This window comes from Mustelus asterias, chromosome 20 (assembly GCF_964213995.1).
Source record: "Mustelus asterias chromosome 20, sMusAst1.hap1.1, whole genome shotgun sequence".
Taxonomy (NCBI): Eukaryota; Metazoa; Chordata; class Chondrichthyes; order Carcharhiniformes; family Triakidae; genus Mustelus; species Mustelus asterias.
The window spans coordinates 60,062,961-60,081,235 of NC_135820.1; the positions used below are offsets into that span (position 1 = coordinate 60,062,961).

At 46.2% G+C, this 18,275-nt stretch overlaps 1 protein-coding gene across 2 annotated transcripts in view; it reads right to left on the reverse strand.

The window, feature by feature from the left end:
- ptprt (protein tyrosine phosphatase receptor type T) overlaps window positions 1–18,275 on the reverse strand; it is a 999,403-nt gene that overhangs the window by 337,546 nt on the left and 643,582 nt on the right. For both annotated transcript variants that reach the window (XM_078236146.1, XM_078236147.1), the window contains exon 11: window positions 13,369–13,642. In XM_078236146.1, coding sequence (XP_078092272.1) covers window positions 13,369–13,642 — 274 coding nt within the window. The remainder of the gene's footprint in view (window positions 1–13,368; window positions 13,643–18,275) is intronic.

Here is an 18,275-nt window from a genome sequence, read left to right on the forward strand (position 1 = left end):
ATTTTCCTGTCATTTTCCATCTCCTGTGTTTCAGCTCTATTATTATGCTACGTCTCTGACATCACATTGTCATTACTGTAGATTGCCTGTGAAGTTTGAGACTGTCCAAACAATTTCACAAGGAGAAATCGCTCACAATGACCATGGGGGTGCAGCTTCCGCTTTGGGTAGAATGGGTGTAAATTCTGCCTGAAATTGGACTGGTTTTGAAAAGTGCGTGACCTTGTTCCCTCGAGTTTCCACTCAAAAACATCAGATGCATCATCAAACACGGAATCTGCCGTAAACCAGGCAGTGTTTCGCAATGGAATTTTTAAAAGTCTAAAAGATATTCTTTGACATATTTAATAGTGGTAACCAAGAGCGGAAAATGGGATTATCACAAAAAAATAGCATTTGTAATCAGTCTCAATCCACCACACGTCTGAAAACCTGATCATTCCTGAAAATGACTATTTTTAGTAGTTTATTTATTAGTGTCACAAGTAGATTTACATTAATGCTGAAATGAAGTTACTGTGAAAATATCCTAGTCGCTACACTCCGGCGCCTGTTCGGGTACACTGAGGGAGAATTTAGCATGGCCAATGCACTTAACCAGTACGTCTTTTGGACTGTGGGAGGAAACGGGTGCACTCGGAGGAAAACCACGCAGACACGGGGAGACAGTGCAGACTCCGCATGGATAGTGACCCAAGCTAGGAATCGAACCGGGTCCCTGGCGCTGCGACACCATATTTTAAAAAGGACATGAAACTATTTTTAGTTATATCGGGGTGCAGTGGGGTCAGTTTCATTTACAGCCCTTTGAAATGTGCTTCCTTGTGTCCTTGTGCCAAAAGGAACCTGCTTAATGTTTAAAGCCACTTTGGAGGCCTACAAATGAACACAATGAGTGGAAACTGCCAGTGGTGACTGATTTTCCCTGCAGCATGGCCAGTTATGGGCACCGCCTCTTTCTAATGCAATTATCTTAAAAGTAGTGGAAAAGATCTCTGAAACTCTTGCTGCGCTGAATGAAAATTGTGCCTAAAATTCGGCAATCCTCTGCGCTCGTTACCCCGACCTCTGCCAAATTGAGCTAAAGGAACTATGCACAATGGAATGGAAACTCCAGGCTCATTATGCCAAATGAGCGTAATGTACATTCCTCACGTTACCATGTACTCCAGTTCAATGCAGGAATAAAAAAGCTGCTGTTAATAACATGTGCCATCAGCGGCTAGCGAGCAACAGAATGATTTTGTCGGATGGAAGGCACATGATTGTAAATTCAATTTCTGCTACATGTTCACTTTATTTTGCAGCAATGGTCCAGGCCTACTTAAAACCCCACGTTCGGCGATACATATCTCTTATGACCTTGTTTCATGCCTCAATTGCCCTTGTGGAATGCATGCCAAAATGTTAATGCACCAAGAAAACATAATGGCACATCGGACATCTGGGAAGCAGTGCAGTAAATGGTTAACTTGTTCACATCAGTGAACTAAACAAAGCAGGTTAAATACTGTCTGGACCTGAGTCATAGATTTCCACCAAACCATAAAATATCAGAGCAGAATTAGGCCATTCAGCCCATCAACTCTGCTCCACCATTCAGTCATGGCTGACAAGTTTCTCAACCTCATTCTCCTGCCTTTTCCCCATAACCTTTGATCCCCTTAACAATCAAGAACCTATCTATCTCTGTCTTAAATATACTCAATGTCCTGGCCTCCACAGCCTTCTGTGGCAATGAATTCCATCGATTCACCATCTCTGGCTGAAGAAATTCCTCCTCATCTCTATTCTAAAGGTGTCGTCCCTTTATTCTGAGGCTGTGCACATTGAATTTAAAATTACCTAATTTCAAATTAAATATCGGGTACTTGGAGGATATGAAGTCATCTGGTCTGTTGCTGCTTCCTCGGCACCTTGCTGCCATTTAACAGTGTCCACCTTCTGGGAGAAATCAGAAGTCACCCCCACCGCCAAACCTGCCAGGTAAGATCCAACAGGATTGGTTCCAGGAGAAAAATAAAGATTTAAACAAATCATGAAGTCCATGCCCCAGATGCTGGGCCAGTTGATGTAAAGATGCCCTCAGCCTTTTTGCCTCAGGATCACACCAGTGTGCCACCAGGAATATCTCATCACCAGTGGTCCACACGGTGTCATGGTCACCTTCAGTCTTTTAATTCCAGATTTTTACTGAATTCAAATTTCACCACCTGCTGTGCTGGGATTCGAACCCTGTTCTTCAGAGCATTACCCTGGGTCTACTGAATTCCTAGTCCTGTGACAATACCACTGTGCCACTGCCTCCCTTCAATGGGCCGCATGTGCATCAAGAAGATGATCGATACACTACCTGTCAGCATTAACCAATTGATGACAAGGCTCAGAATGGACGAGACAGAGAGCCTTGGGATTCACAGCAATGTTTCACTTCCCTCAGCACAGAATGCTATATTCCACACACACGTTACCATCAAGGAACTTCAAGGACTGACAGGAGGTTTTGTTAACCACAAGGGCTTTGATTCTATTAATGTGCTGCTTTATAGTGATCACAACAAGCAACTCTGTGCCTGATATACAGGAAGCTATCACAAAGCTTTCATCTTACAGCAGCCAAATATCCTCCTGGTGTTTCAATCTGCAGGAATTATTTTTGATAGATGCTTAGGGACAAGGACTGTAACTTTTTCATATGGCTTATGGCCTCTCTTTACAACCCCATTACACTGGAGCAGATCATTTATAATGAAAGCCATGGCATCACCAGGAGGCTCACTGTAAGGTACGAAGCAAACGTCTCGCAGTCTTGGTAGGTCAGTAAGTTCATTGCAATACGCTATGGCGAAGTATCCCAGATACCTGTGGTGTGCTGTATCCTGTTCTAAGGGGCAGATAGACAAAAGGGCACGGTGGCGCAGTGGTTAGCACTGCTGCCTCACAGCGCCAGGGACCCGGGTTCAATTCCAGCCTCGGGTGACTCTGTGTGGAGTTTGCACGTTCTTCCCGTGTCTGTGTCTGTGTGGATTTCCTTCGGGTGCTCCGGTTTCCTCCCACAAGATGTACAGGTTAGGTTGATTGGCCATGCTAAATTGCCCTTTAGGGGGTCTAGCAGGGTAAATGTGTGAGGTTATGGAGATCGGGCCTTGGTGGGATTGTTGTCGGTGCAGGCCTGATGGGCTGAATGATCTCCTTCTGCTCTGTCGGGATTTTAAGTGGATCAGCATCCAATGGGGAACAATTTGGTGAGGGAGAAGAGGAAAGAGGCCATGGAAATGCGTTGAGGACAGATATACAATGGGGTCAGGGATGATTTCATTGCCCAGTGCTTCAGGTGATATGCTGAAACCATTGAAAACTCAATCCAATCCCCTAAAACACTTCTCACTGATCCAAGGGAAGATTGAATTCAACAGGCAGATGACATCTTGATCCCCTCTGCCAATGTTGTCCACAAGGACGAGAGTTCACACGACCTAAATACCTCAGTGAGCAGCAGCTATTCTGTTGTTCTCCCCATTGATTAGAAATTTTAATTTTAATTGCTGGTGCCCTATCCTCAAACATCGGAAGCACTCTGCACCCACTGCTGGGCAGTCATGCCATCTGTGATGTCTCTCTGCGCCACAGCATAGAACCTTAAGTTGGCAGCAGCACAGCTTCCCACTTTTTTGGCCAGTTTGGTTGGCTTTTGCGTGGGCAGATCTGCCACGCTTGGGTCTAAGGGATGGCCCTTAGTGATGCCTCAGGGTGTCATAGGGCAACAGGTTGAATTTGTGTACTTTGGCTGACCTGTCCCGTGCCATGAAATGCTCAACTGGGAACACAATCATCTTGTTGCAAGCTCCTGTTCGGGAGGACTAGCTACAGCGCATGAAGTCATTCAGTCAGTTCCCTTGGTTTGTGGTAGCTGTGGTTGGAATATCTTGACCCAGCAGCGTGTATCTGAGATGAGCCTCTGGCTGCCAGGGATGGTGGAGAGCAGTTGGCCCTATGAAGTAAAGGAGTGAACTGAACTGGAGTTGCTGTGCTTTGATAAGGAGACCCCAGGTTGATCAATACTTCAAGAACCACAGGCAGCAATGGCAGACTCTGTTTATTTATTTATTAGTCACGAGTAGACTTACATTAACACTGCAATGAAGTTACTGTGAAAATCCCCTACTTGCCACACTCCGGTGTCTGTTTGGGTACACTGAGGGAGAATTTAGCATGGTCAATGCACCTAACCAGCACATTGGCACGGTAGCACAGTGGTTAGCACTGCTGCCTCACAGCGCCAGGGACCCGGGTACAATTCCTGGCTTGGGTCACTGTCTGTGTGGAGTTTTTGCACATTCTCCTCGTGTCTGCGTGGGTTTCCTCCGGGTGCTCTGGTTTCCTCCCACATTCTGAAAGACGTGCTGGTTAGGGTGCATTGACCCGAATAGGTACCGGACTGTGGCGACTAGGGGAATTTCACAGTAACTTTCATTGCAGTGTTAATGTAAGCCTTACTTGTGACCAATAAATAATAAATAAACTTTATCTTTCAGACCGTGGGAGGAAATTGGAGGAGATACATGCAAACACAGGGAGAACGTGCAGACTCTACACAGACAGTCACCCAAGCCAGGAATTGATCCCAGGTCCCTGGCGCTGTGAGGCAGCAGTGCTAACCACTGTGCCACCATGCTGCCCTCTGTGTGGGCCCTCGAGACTGTCAAATCAGTGGGTAAGGGGTAATAACTGCATATCCAGTGCCGCCATTGGCATTCTTTGTCAGTTAGCCTGTTGCTTGGACACACTTGTGGGTTATTGGTCTGACCAGGAATTGTTGTCACCATTGGCTGTGGGAGTTCCTTCAATGGCACCAACTCTTGGTTAGATTGGAGTCGCCACCACTGCTACAGTGTTTCAGGGTCACGCTGGGTTGTGTAACTATGGTACAGGGATTACAGCTTGACTCAGGTGGTTACTTAAAGCTGGTTGAAGTGCACTCTGTGCAATGTAGACAAGATGGGTTGTGGAGACGGCACATTTCCTCTGCGTGTTGTCTGCCTCTTATATCAAGTCTCTCAACGGTGAAATTCAACCGCAGGGGCAAAATGACTTGCATTGCAAGGACAGGCTGCTTTATGCTTGGAGCAACTTCCTTTTCAAGTGAACTTCCATCCAATTCATTGGGAAAAAGGAGTGTAAGGCAGGCAGCTGACACATAATTGCCCATTTTGCAATTCCGCTCAGGACAATTTGAACCACCTCTCCCCATCACTGCTCCCCCACTCTCTTGAAGTACTTTTATTGTTTTCCATTACTGAGGCATACATAGAGCTTGATTGTTCTCAATGTGAAGCCTTTAGTGCCATTGCTGAAAAATAAGACATTTATTGAACCATGGTTTTAACAAAACGAGCACAAAAGATTGAAAAACAGCAGAAGAAAATGCACTCCTATAACAGGGGTGACATTAGTGAGATGACAAACTAAAACAAGTAAACAAGTGAATAACTTCCTTTTAAGCATATTTATTAGTGTCACACGTGGGCTTACATTAACACTGCAATGAAGTTACTGTGAAAATCTCCTAGTCTCCACTCTCTGGCGCCTGTTCGGGTACACTGAGGGAGAATTTAGCACCTAACCAGCATGTCTTTCGGACTGTGGGAGGAAACCGGAGCACCCGGAGGAAGCCCACGCAGACACGGGGAGAATGTGCAGACTCTGCACAGATAGTGACCCAAGCTGGGAATCGGACCAGGGTCCCGGGCCCTGTGAGGTAACAGTACCAACCACTGTGCCACCGTGCCGAAAGTATGGGCCCCACGACAGGATTGGTGGAAATGACGACTGCGTAATCTTTGGGGAGAGGAAGTCCTATCTTCACACTGCTGACACACTCCTTTGTGTTGTTTGTCAGACTACCACACTAAATGGAATAGATTCAGAACAGATCTCTGCACAGACAGTGACCCAAACCGGGAATTGAACCCGGGCTCCTGGTGCTGTGAGGCAGCAGTGCTAACCACTGTGCCACCATGCCTCTGTGAGATGAGATTAAGGAAGAACCTAGGGAAGGAAGAATTAAAGCAGGATTTGTTGCAATTATAGTCTCTGGCTAAGATTTGCTCTCTTCCTGGATCCTCTGGTCCAGTCAAGGTCTGTGGCGTTTTTGCATGGCTTGTTCACCCCATCACCGGGAAACTCGCCATGGGGGGATTTGCCTTCAGCGGCACCGAAAGATTCCACCGGCAGGAAGGGCTGGAAAAACCCGTCCATAATATATAAGGCTCGTTCACATTTAACAGGCCTCCTAGGTAGACAGCAGAAAATGACATTGAGGCTTATAACATGCCCAGAACAAGATCAACGGGGACGAAGTAGAAAGTGTTGAGAGCTTCGAGTTTTTAGGTGTCCAGATCACCAACAACCTGTCCTGGTCCCCCCATGCCAACACTATAGTTAAGAAAGCCCACCAATGCCTCTACTTTCTCAGAAGACTAAGGAAATTTGGCATGTCAGCTACGACTCACCAACTTTTACAGATGCACCATAGAAAGCATTCTTTTTGGCTGTATCACACTTGGTATGGCTCCTGCTCTGCCCAAGACCGCAAGAAACTACAAAAGGTCATGAATGTAGCCCAATCCATCACGCAAACCAGCCTCCCATCCATTGACTCTGTCTACACTTCCCGGTCCCTTGGCAAAGCAGCCAGCATAATTAAAGACCCCTCGCACCCCAGACATTCTCTCTTCCACCTTCTTCCGTCAGGAAAAAGATACAAAAGTCTGGGGTCACGTATCAACCGACTCAAGGACAGCTTCTTCCCTGCTGCTGTCAGACTTTTGAATGGACCTACCTCGCATTAAGTTGGTCTTTCTCTACATCCTAACTATGACTGTAACACTACATTCTGCACTCTCTCGTTTCCTTCTCTATGAACGGCATGTTTTGCCTGTATAGCGCGCAAGAAACAATTCTTTTCACTGTATGTTAATACATGTGACAATAATAAATCAAATCAAATCAAAATCACGCAAAAGAGTAAACTGCTCCTCACACAGAAATTGCAAGTGAAAATTCTGGGAATTAAAAAAGCAGTACACATTTGAACTTTCCTTGCAAGTACCTGGAGGCATGCTCTACAACATTTGGAGTCAAACTATTGCTAATGTTTTTCGATCCTCAGTTTATCTTATTTTTCTGCCATGCTCTTTGTTGTTCCTGGAGAATTGGCCTCAAACCTCACTTCATTCATTCAAGAACTTTTGCTACTCTCTTCTTTCAGGTCAGGCAAACTTGAGATAAGAAAAAATCTGGGAATTTACTCTACAGATCAACCCACATGTTCACCAACAGCTTGTTCATGGCCGATAGAATGATGAAATGTACTTAATTTTAATTATCTTCTTTCGCTGCTGTGTGAAAACACATCTAAATCTTCGAAATGGTCATTTTTCTAGTACTCTACAGGAACTCATAGTGCTTTATTGATGCCAGGACAAGATCGTATGTTAAATACATAATTACATGGGGATGATATCAGCAAATCAGTACATTGTTTTTTGCACCGCTGAAACTTCTAATTGGACAGGTTAAAAGTTCTCCCTCCCTCGTAGGTCCATCACCACATTCTCTCAGCATCTAGCCTTGGGTAATAAATACCACCTTGCAAACATTGTCCACATCCCATGGACAATATGGTTCAAAAGTATTCTTCAAAAGTTCGAATTGAGGAACATTCAGGGATGGCACAGCGGTACAGTGGTTAGCATCGCTGCCTCAAAGTGCCAGGGACCTGGGTTCAATTCCAGCCTCGGGTCACTGTCTGTGTGGAGTTGGCACATTCTCCCCGTGTCTGCGTCGGTTTCTCCCGAGTGCCCTGGTTTCCTCCCACATTCCAAAGATGTGTGGGTCAGGTTGATTGGCCATGCCAAATTGTCCCTTAGTGTCAGGTGGATTAGCCGGGTAATATGTGGGGTTAAGGGGATACGGCCTGGGTGGGGTTGTTGCCGGTGTGGGTTCGATGGGCTAAATGGCCTCCTTTGGCACTGTAGGTATTCTATGATTGGTGTAAAGTTTACAAATGAGCACTCTCAGCCACAGCTTCACGAAACAGGACAGAACGTCAGGAATTTAGACGCAGGATTAGTCCATCCCATTCATTTACCAGCCACTAACTGACAAGGATAGTGAATGGCACATGAGTACAGTTGCTGGAAGTCAGTCAATGTGTGGATTCTGAAAGTGGTGGAATTATAGTCTGTGTTGGCTGGTCAGAGTGGCAGAAACGTCCTCTGATGAAGCTGATGAACTTTGCTTAACATGCAGTTGATAAAAGAACAAAACTGGAGAATAAATTCACAGATTGTGGCCGGAATTCTCCAGTCTCATACGCCCCGCTGCCGCTGCCAGTGAGAATGGAGAATTTGACCCTCAGCCAAATCTCCGTTCACTGCAGCGGGACTGGAGAATCCCAGCTGCGGGTGAGGTCGGAGAATCCGGACCCTTATGTTTCTCATGGCAAGCCAGACTTCAGCTGAACAGAGGTTGGCCTCTTTTAAGGAGAAAGGGTTATCACGCTGTAGCTCCGATTGTCAAACCCATGCCCCCGTCAAGCAGAATTCCTTAATGGAAATGCTCGATTGGCGAATTCACTCTCAGGTGCCGACAGCAGCAGAAAATGTTTTTCATTTTCCAGAATGGGCAATCACTTCTTTAGAACACACAAACACAATTTATAACACAGCACAAAAGAAGGTAACAATCCATTAATTTCAGGCATATTTGCATATCAAACAGTGACAAATTGATGCCCTGCTGAGTGCATTAAGCGTAGAAATAAGAAGTGGGACATAACGCATCACAGGGGACAAAATATCGAAGGTGAAAGGATTCATTATGATGAGTTTCTCTTTTGTCTACTTCCCACCCTAGTGATTATGTTGCGGGAGTAGATATCCAGACGTCTGGATGAATGATCTGGAAATATGAGTTCAAATCTCACCATGGCAGTTAGGGAACTTAAATTCAGCTAAATAAATAGAATAAATTGGAAAAAAAACAACTGTTGGTAATGGTGGCCATCGCTGGTCACTATAATGGTGACATTACCACTCATTGTTTTAAAATCCCAGCTGAGTGACTAATGTCCTTTCAGGAAGGAAATCTGTTGTCTGAACTCCATATGGCTCCAGACCCACAGCAATGTGGCTTGACTCTTAATTGTTTTCTGAAAACCAAGAAACAAAATTCAACCCAGGCACCAGCCATGATGAAGGACAGCAAGATCAGTCAACCCTGCAAAGTCTTCCTCATTAACATCTGGGGACCAGTGCCAAAATTGGGAGAACTGTTTCGCTGGCGAGGCAAGTAACAGTTTAACTTGGTCGTGCTCACACAATCAAATATTTCAGCCAATAGTTCAGGTTTCTCTACTGTCTTGGAGAGGCATTGAGGGCTCAGAACATCTGACGGACGGTGAGGGAAACCTCTATATCCATCACCAACTGTGGTTTGGCTGCACCACTGCTGACTAAACTGGCCAAGGCCTGAAAGACGTATCTGCCAGACTGAGCCTATAGCAGGTGATCAGGACAAAACACAAGGAGTTTTAAGTTTAAAGTTTATTTATCAGTGTCGCCAGTAGGCTTACATTAACACTGCAATTAAGTTACTGTGAAAATCCCTTAGCCGCCACACTCTGGCACCTGTTCGGGTACACTGAGGGAGAATTTAGCATGGCCAATCCACCTAACCAGCACGTCATTTGGACTGTGGGAGGAAAGCGGAGAACCCAAAGAAAACCCACGCAGACACGGGGAAAACGTGCAGACTCTGCACAGACAGTGACCTGAGCCGGGAATCGAACCTGGGTCCCTGGTGCTGTGAGGCAGCGGTGCTAACCACTGTGCCACCGTGCTGAAATAACCTACTGTCCTCATCTTCACCAATGTGCCTGACAAAAATGGGTTGGTCCCATAACAGAATTGGTGGGAATGGCGACTGCGTAGTTTTTGGGGAGAGGAAGTCTTATCTTCACACTGCCGGTGTTGTTTGGCAGATTGCCGTATTAAATGGAATAGATATAGAACAGATCTCGCAGCTGAACGCTGGATATCCATGACACAATATAGACCATTGGCAGCAGCAGAATTGTATTCCACCACAATTTGTAACCTCACAGCTAGCAGATCCCTCAGTATACGATTACCCTGAAAGACATGTTAGAAGCGCAACATGGTGAAACTATAACAAAGGGCTGCATGCACGCCAAAGAGTGGAGGCAGTGGAGAGCTAACTGATCGGACAACCAATGGATCAGATCAAAGCTCTGCAGTCCTGTCACATCCAGGCATGGTTGGCGGTAGTAAATTAGACAACTAATGCGTGTTGGAGACTCCAAAAACAGCCCTATCCTTGATGATAGTAGAGCCCAGCATGTAAGTATAAAAGACAACACTGAAATGTACAAAACCAATTATAGCTAGAAGGATGGATCATTTCAGTCTCCCCAGTGGTTCTCACCATCGCAGATGCCGGCCTCCATCAATTTTATTCTCTCAACGTGATATCAAGAAATGGCTGAAGTCACCGAGGCGCGACCACTGTGGTATTGAAAACTTGTTTTCCTGAACTAGTCACACCACTAACCAAGCTGTTCTGGTACAGCTACAACACTGACGTCTATCCGACAATGTGGAAAATTGCCCAGGTATGTCCTCCCTGCAAAAAGCAGGACAAATCCAGTCTGATTAATAGCTGCCTCATCAATCCACTCTCAATCATCAGTAAAGCGGTGGAGGATGCCATCAACAGTTCTATCAAGTGGCACCTACTCACCAGGCCACCTTGCTCCCTGATTTCAGTAGTGTCAGGACCCCCTTGGCCCTAAACTTTATTCCAGCCTTGGTCCCGACGTGGGCAAAACAGACAAATTCCAGAAATGAGGTGAGAGTGACTGCCCTTGTCATCAGTGCAGCATCTGAGTGAATGTGGCTTCAAGGAGATTGGGTAAAATTGATGTCAAGATGAATTAGGGGGCAAACTTTCTAGTGGCTGGAGCTATGCATAGCACAAAGGAAAAGGGTGTTGGAGGTGAATCATCTCAGTCACAGGGCATCGCTACAGGAGATGCTCAGAGCAGTGTTCCAGGCCCAACCATCATCGCAGCTTCATGAATAACTCTCCCTCTGTCATGAAGTCAGAAGTTGGGAAATAGACGGATGATGAGCAGCGTTCAGTTCCATTAACATTTCCTCAGATAATGAAGCAGTTTGTGACTGCATGCAGCAAAACACGGACAGCACTGAGGCTTGGGCTGATAAGTGGCAAGTAGCATTCAAAACTAACCGAGGTGTCATGCAATGCCCATCTCCAACAAGAGATAGTCTAACTGCTTCCCCTTGACATTCAACGGCATCACCATTGCTGGCTTCTTCACTATCGACATACTCATGTCATGTGAGAAAACAGAACTTTTTCACACAGCGGGTCTTTCAGGTCTGGGATGCGCTGCCTGGAAGTGCGTTGGGAGCAGGTTCAATCGAGGCATTCAAGAGAGCGTTAGATGATTACCTGAATAGGAACAATGTGCAGAGGCATGGAGAAAAGGCAGGGGAATGACACTAAGTCATAATGGCTGTTTGGAGAGCCAGTGCATACACGATGGGTGGAATTTTACCGGCACGTCCGCTCAAGGTTAATACGATCCCACCCAAGGCCAACGGAGAATGCCGGTAGAATTCCGGCCGATAGGCCAAATGGTCTCCTTCTGCACCGTAACAGTTCTGTGATTCTGTCATAGGTGTGCCAAAGAGCACAGTTCAAAGGATGGATAAACTGCAGTGAGTAAATCACGTCCTCACTGCCCAAAGCCAGTCCATCATCTTTAAGCAGGAATATGATGTAATATTATCCACTTAATCAGTGCCACCTTAAACATTCATTCCCTGTACCACTAGCACACATAATACAAGTTCCACTGCAGCAACTTGCCAAGGCTCCTTGAACAGCTTCTCTGAAACCTGCACCAGCTGGAAGGATAAGGGAAGTAGGTGCATGGGAACACCACCACCTGCAACTCACTTCCAAGTCACGCATACCATCCTGACTTGGAACCATATCACCATTCCCGCTCTTAACGATGGGTCATCCAGAATCAAAATGTTGGCTCTATTCTCTCTCCACAGATGCTATCAGACCTGCTGAGATTTTCCAGCATTTCTGTTTCGGTCATCATTCCCTCAGTTGGTCAGAATCCTTAAATTCCCCACTCATCGAATCCTAAGGTGCAGAAGGAGGCCATTCAGCCCATCCAGTCTGCACCGACCACAATCCCACCCAGGCCCTGTCCCCATAACGCCATGCATTTACCCTAGTTCGTCCCCCCCGACACTAAGGGACAATTTAGCATGGCCCAATCCACCTCACCCGCACATCTTTGGACTGTGGAAGGAAACCGGAGCACTCGGAGGAAACTCACGTAGATACGGGGAGAACATGCAAACTCCACACAAACAGCAATCCAAGCCGGGAATCGAACCCGGCTCTCTGGCGTTGTGAGGCAGCAGTGCTAACCACTGTGCCACCGTGGCACTGTGGATGTCCCTACATCACATGGATTGCTATCTTCTAAAGGGCAGTTAAAGGAAGGGGCATTACACGCTGGCATTGACAGCAATGGATACATACCGTGAATGAATCAAAAAAGAAAAAAAAAATCCTCTTGGTGCCAATTCATTTTGCACTTTTTATCTGACATTTCCCTTCAGTGTATTAGAGCTTTTGTTCATTGATCTTTATGATAAAGGCAGTAATTGTTACCTTCACTACCAGGGCAATAATCTGGCAGAATAAATTGTCTGGCTGCTTTTAAAACTCTCCTGATTTTCATTCCATTGACTCTAACCAGATGAAAATCAGGCTGGTTGTACAATGGGGCGGCGATTAGCGAGCTTCCAGATAATCACTCAGAGTGGAGAATGGAAATTAGTCCCAAAATTGCCCATTTAAAGCTTGAAACTGTGGTATTTAAAAAGAAATCGATGTTCATGATTGAAGTATGATCTTTGTTAACTTCCATAATATATCCATTTTATTAATTGTCTCATAAGGTTTTTTTTTAACAGGGATATTTGCCTCATTCAATCGCTAACAGTTTAAATTAATTTACAGATAACTGCCCTGAATTTTGAATAAAATGTTGGTCTCATGGCCAAGAAGAGATTTGCAAGCAGGTCACAAGTTAATTTAAAATCCTTTCCAGATTTCAAAGTTTACCATTTTCTCCCGTTTTGTTGGAACTGCTGTATACGGTGAACTATATTTCATACATTCAGATGCATTGCTGTTTTTGGAAATCTTTTTCTGTCAAACAGTACCTACCCCATTGGCTTTGCTGAGTGCTTGAAAGAATATGCTGTAGCTTTTCAGTGGGGAAAGTGGCGGGTTCCAGTAGCCATTGTATGTTTTGTTATCTCCCACCGTAAATGGCTGGGTCATAGGAAGGTTCGGAGGTTTCAACTCGGCAGCAGTGTAATGCAGTGAATCAAGCACAGAGGCATTCTTGTAGCCGACTGGGACAGGAAAGCACTCACTCGTATCTGCTGCCCTCCTGGACTTTCGTAAATGTTCTTCCTTAACAACCAGTTGATAGGCACTGTGAAGAAACAGGAGAAAATGGCGTTTAAAATACTTGAAAGATTTTAATTTGGGAATAATGTACCAATTTACACCATTGTTCCCAGTATCAAACCAGTAGCTGCAGTTCTGGTTCCAACCAGGCGGAGGACCTGTTTGCACTGCCCCTGTCCGTGCTGAAGTTGGCTCCTGCTACCTGAACTGTTCTCATTTTAAATTCTCAACCTCAAATTTAAAATGTTTACACGAGTCCATTTCTTTGTTAACTTTCAATATTTTCTGCCACAACAAGTGTGTCAGTGTGTGTTTAAGTTTATTTATTGGTGTCACAAGAAGACTTACATTAACACTGCAATGAAGTCACTGTGAAAAGTGAGTGTGAATGTGAGTGTGTCTGTGTGCAAGTGTTGTGTCAGTGTGTGAGTGTTAGTATGAGTGTGTGTGTGGTGTGTTTGTGTGGGTGTGTGTGTGTGTGTGTGTTTGTAGGGGTGTGTGTGAGTGTGTGTTTGTGGGGGGGGTGTGTGAGTGTGTGCGTGTGTTTGTGGGGGGTGAGTGTGTGTGTGTTTGTGGGGGTGTGTGTGAGTGTGCGTTTGTGGGGGTGTGTGTGAGTGTGTGTGTGTGTTTGTGTGGGTGTGTGTGAGTGTGTGTGTGTTTGTAGGGGTGTGTGTGAGTGTGTGTTTGTGGGGGGGGGGTGTGTGAGTGTGTGCGTGTGTTTGTGGGGGGTGAGTGTGTGTGTGTTTGTGGGGGTGTGTGTGAGTGTGCGTTTGTGGGGGTGTGTGTGAGTGTTTGTGGGGGGGGTGTGTGAGTGTGTGCGTGTGTTTGTGGGGGGTGAGTGTGTGTGTGTTTGTGGGGGTGTGTGTGAGTGTGTGTTTGTGGGGGTGTGTGTGAGTGTGCGTTTGTGGGGGTGTGTGTGTGTGTGTGTGTGTGTGTGTTTGTAGGGGTGTGTGTGAGTGTGTGTTTGTGGGGGGGGGTGTGTGAGTGTGTGCGTGTGTTTGTGGGGGGTGAGTGTGTGTGTGTGTGTTTGTGGGGGTGTGTGTGGTGTGTTTGTGTGGGTGTGTGTGAGTGTGTGTGTGTGTTTGTAGGGGTGTGTGTGAGTGTGTGTTTGTGGGGGGAGGGTGTGTGAGTGTGTGCGTGTGTTTGTGGGGGGTGAGTGTGTGTGTGTTTGTGGGGGTGTGTGTGAGTGTGCGTTTGTGGGGGTGTGTGTGAGTGTTTGTGGGGGGGGTGTGTGAGTGTGTGCGTGTGTTTGTGGGGGGTGAGTGTGTGCGTGTTTGTGGGGGTGTGTGTGAGTGTGCGTTTGTGGGGGTGTGTGTGAGTGTGCGTTTGTGGGGGTGTGTGTGAGTGTGTGTGTGTGTGTGTTTGTAGGGGTGTGTGTGAGTGTGTGTTTGTGGGGGGGGTGTGTGAGTGTGTGCGTGTGTTTGTGGGGGGTGAGTGTGTGTGTGTGTGTTTGTGGGGGTGTGTGTGAGTGTGTGTGTGTGCGCGTTTGTGGGGTGTGTGTGTGGGGTGTGTGTGTTTATAGGGGGTGAGTGTGTGTGTGTTTGTGGGGGTTGTGAGCGTGTATGTGTGTTTATGGGGGGTGTGTGTGAGTGTGTGTGTGTTTGTGGGGGTTGTGAGCGTGTGTGTTTGTAGGTGGGATGTGTGTGTGTGTTTGTGGGGGGTGTGAGCGTGTGTGTTTGTAGGTGGGGGGTCTGGGGGTGTTGTTGGTGGGACACTGTGTACAAACAGCTGCCAGTGCTGGGAGAGAGAGGAAAGGAAAGAAAGGAGAGGAAACGACTCCCAGGATCCCCTTGCGGAACTCAGAAATTAGATGTGATTCTGTGATTGGACATTTATTAAATAATCCTCAATGTGCTAAGAATTAGGCTGATAACCAATTTAAGATTGTCAGTCAGGCTCGCAGTGTGGCGTATGTGTGCGCACTGGAAATTACAAACTTAATACACAAGGCCCTGTTCTTTGCAGACAGAAAGAGCAAGTAAACACATTGTGTCTGTCTCAGCTAAACAAAATAAGTGACAACCGTTAACTGGTTCATTCCCCAGGACAATGTCTTGAAGGATCAGAATCAAGCTGCCTGGTTTAAATTTCAAAGAGGACTTGGCAGTTAACTGTCAGTCACCATCAGCTGGTACATTCTCCATGGCAGTGCCTCTGCCAATCTGCATCCTTGTCTCACACAGTATGCTGTTTTCCATGACATTGGTATTTTGTTGTGGATTGTCCTGATGAGTGTAAGACAAAAAGCTTCGGCAAAAAAAAAATCTCTTTTTCAAACAAATCTATACTGCCAAATGACTATTGATGGAAATGATTTAAAACAGAAGGCAGGAGAGTAGAGAGAGCTGTGTGGCTGCCGAATTCAAGTCCAAAGCTAGTGTTAGAAGCAGACAAGATTCAAGGTTATATTTGGATGGGTGGATGACGGAGAAGGGGTTAAGACGACATGGGAACAGGCTGGGCGGTGTGTTCGCATGTAGAGTGAACAGTATAACACTTAGGTCAAAAGGCTTATTTCCATGTTCTAATCTTTATGTACTGCACACACAGTAGAGCTTGACAACTTCTCTTGCATTCCAAGGCAGCATTTGCCTTTATGAAGAAACATTTTAAATGGAAATTTTAAGTGACAATTTGCAGGTATGCCAAGCATGGAGCTTTTGCAAGTGAAATAAAACTGGGAGCCCCTTACTGTCAAACGTCTTTTGATTAAACGTTTTGAAACGTTCCAAGGAAATTAATCAGATATTAAATTGCCCGATGGCAATTTTTAAGGCCTGGTGCCTCTGGGAGGGTTTTCTCGCAGACTTGAGGTGCGTGGAGGCCATTGTATCCAACGGGGAACCCACTAAACAGCCTCCGCTGATGTCTCCCAGACTGCTTCACTGGGAGAATTGCCCCCGTGAGATTTCAGAGTGATCCTAATGGGTTAATACCAGCCAGCATTGAATTGAGTAGATCTGCCTGTGTTTAAGCAGTGCAAAGAGCAATGGAAGCACTGTAAACTATGACCTTCAAAAGGAGGTCGACAAGTTGGTGGAGTAGGCAGATAGGTGGCAGATGAGTTTCAATGCAGAGAAGTTTGAACTGATTCAATTTAATAGGAATAACACAGAGAGGCAGTAAAAAATAAAGGGTACATCTCTAAAGGTGTGCAGGAGCAGATGGACCTTGGTGTATGCGTGCATACGTCATTGAAAAGAGAGCACATGGAGAGAGCTGTTAATGAAGCATATGGGGTGGAATTTTCCAGTCCCGCCTGTCACGGGAATCGTAACCGGCGGGGGTGGACTATAAAAAGGTCCATTGATCTCGGGCAGGATTTTCTGGTTTTGGGGCAAGCGTGGCAGGAAAATCGCACCAAAGGTATCCTAGGATTTATTAATAGGAGAGAGCGTGCAAGAGCAAGGAGGTTGTGCTGAACTTGTATAGGACACCAGCTACACCTCAGCTGGAGTGTTGTGTACAGTTCTGGGCGCCATGCTTTAGGAAGAATGTAAATATATTGGAGGGGGTGCAGACGAGGTTTACAAAAATGGTTCCATTGATGAGAAATTTCAGTGATGAAGATAGATTGGAGAAGTTGGGACTGTTCTCCTTGGAGAAGAGAAAGCTAAGAGGAGATTTGTTTGAGGTGCTCAAAATCATGAGAGGGCTGGACAGAGTAGATTGGGAGAAACTATTCCCACTCGTAAAAGGATTGAAAACGAGAGGGCAAAGATGTATAGTGATTTGCAAAGGAAGCAAATGCGATGTGCAAACAAACTCTTTCACACAACAAGTGGTTTGGGTCTGGAATGCACGGCTTAGGAGTGTGGTGGAGGCAGGTTCAATCAAGGCATTCAAGAGGGTATAAGAAGATTATTTGAATAGAAACAATGTGCAGAGTTATGGGGAAAAGGCAGGGGGATGGCACTAAGTCATAACACTCCAATGAAGAAACTGTGGAGACACGGTGGGCTGAATGGCCTTCTGCACTGTAGCAATTCTGTGATTCTGAATAGCCACACCCCTGAGGGTGGAGCCACAAATATAGCTGAGAAATTAAGAGACATTGAACTCAGTTCAAAAGTTAATTTTTGAAGTGAAGGAAGGTTTTAGAGAAAAAAACTATGGGGCAGGTTTCTCTCGGCCCACTGCGCTGTTCGAGTCCAGCCAGTCACGAATCTCCCAGACGCTTTCTTTTAGTGCAATCAGCTCTGCGCCAATTTCCAGCACAGAGCTGATTATCCGATGGAAATGTCATGGAAACTGACATTTCCATATGATTAGCGGGCCCAAGATGGTATTCTCCGGGCCTGCTAGTGTCTCTCCCTGCCACCCACCCCCACCGGGAGTGGTTCCAACCAGTAGAGTTTACATTTGATCCCCGCTAATGGGGAACAGGCCAACTCACCCTGCTAGTGGGGGACACAGGCCGTTGAGGCCCCTCCAAGGAGGTTGGAGCAAGGGGGATGCCCTTTGGGCAGTGTCAGTCTGGCAATGCCAGCTTGGCACCCTGGCACTGCCCAAGAGGCAAACTGGCACTGCCTGCTGGACAGTGCCAAGGGGGTGGGGGGCAGGGCCTATTGGGAGGTGATGGGTGTGGCGGGGGGGGTAACCCATTGCCACTCTGCACTGGGATACTGGAATTGGTGGGAGAGGGAGGAGGGCGATTG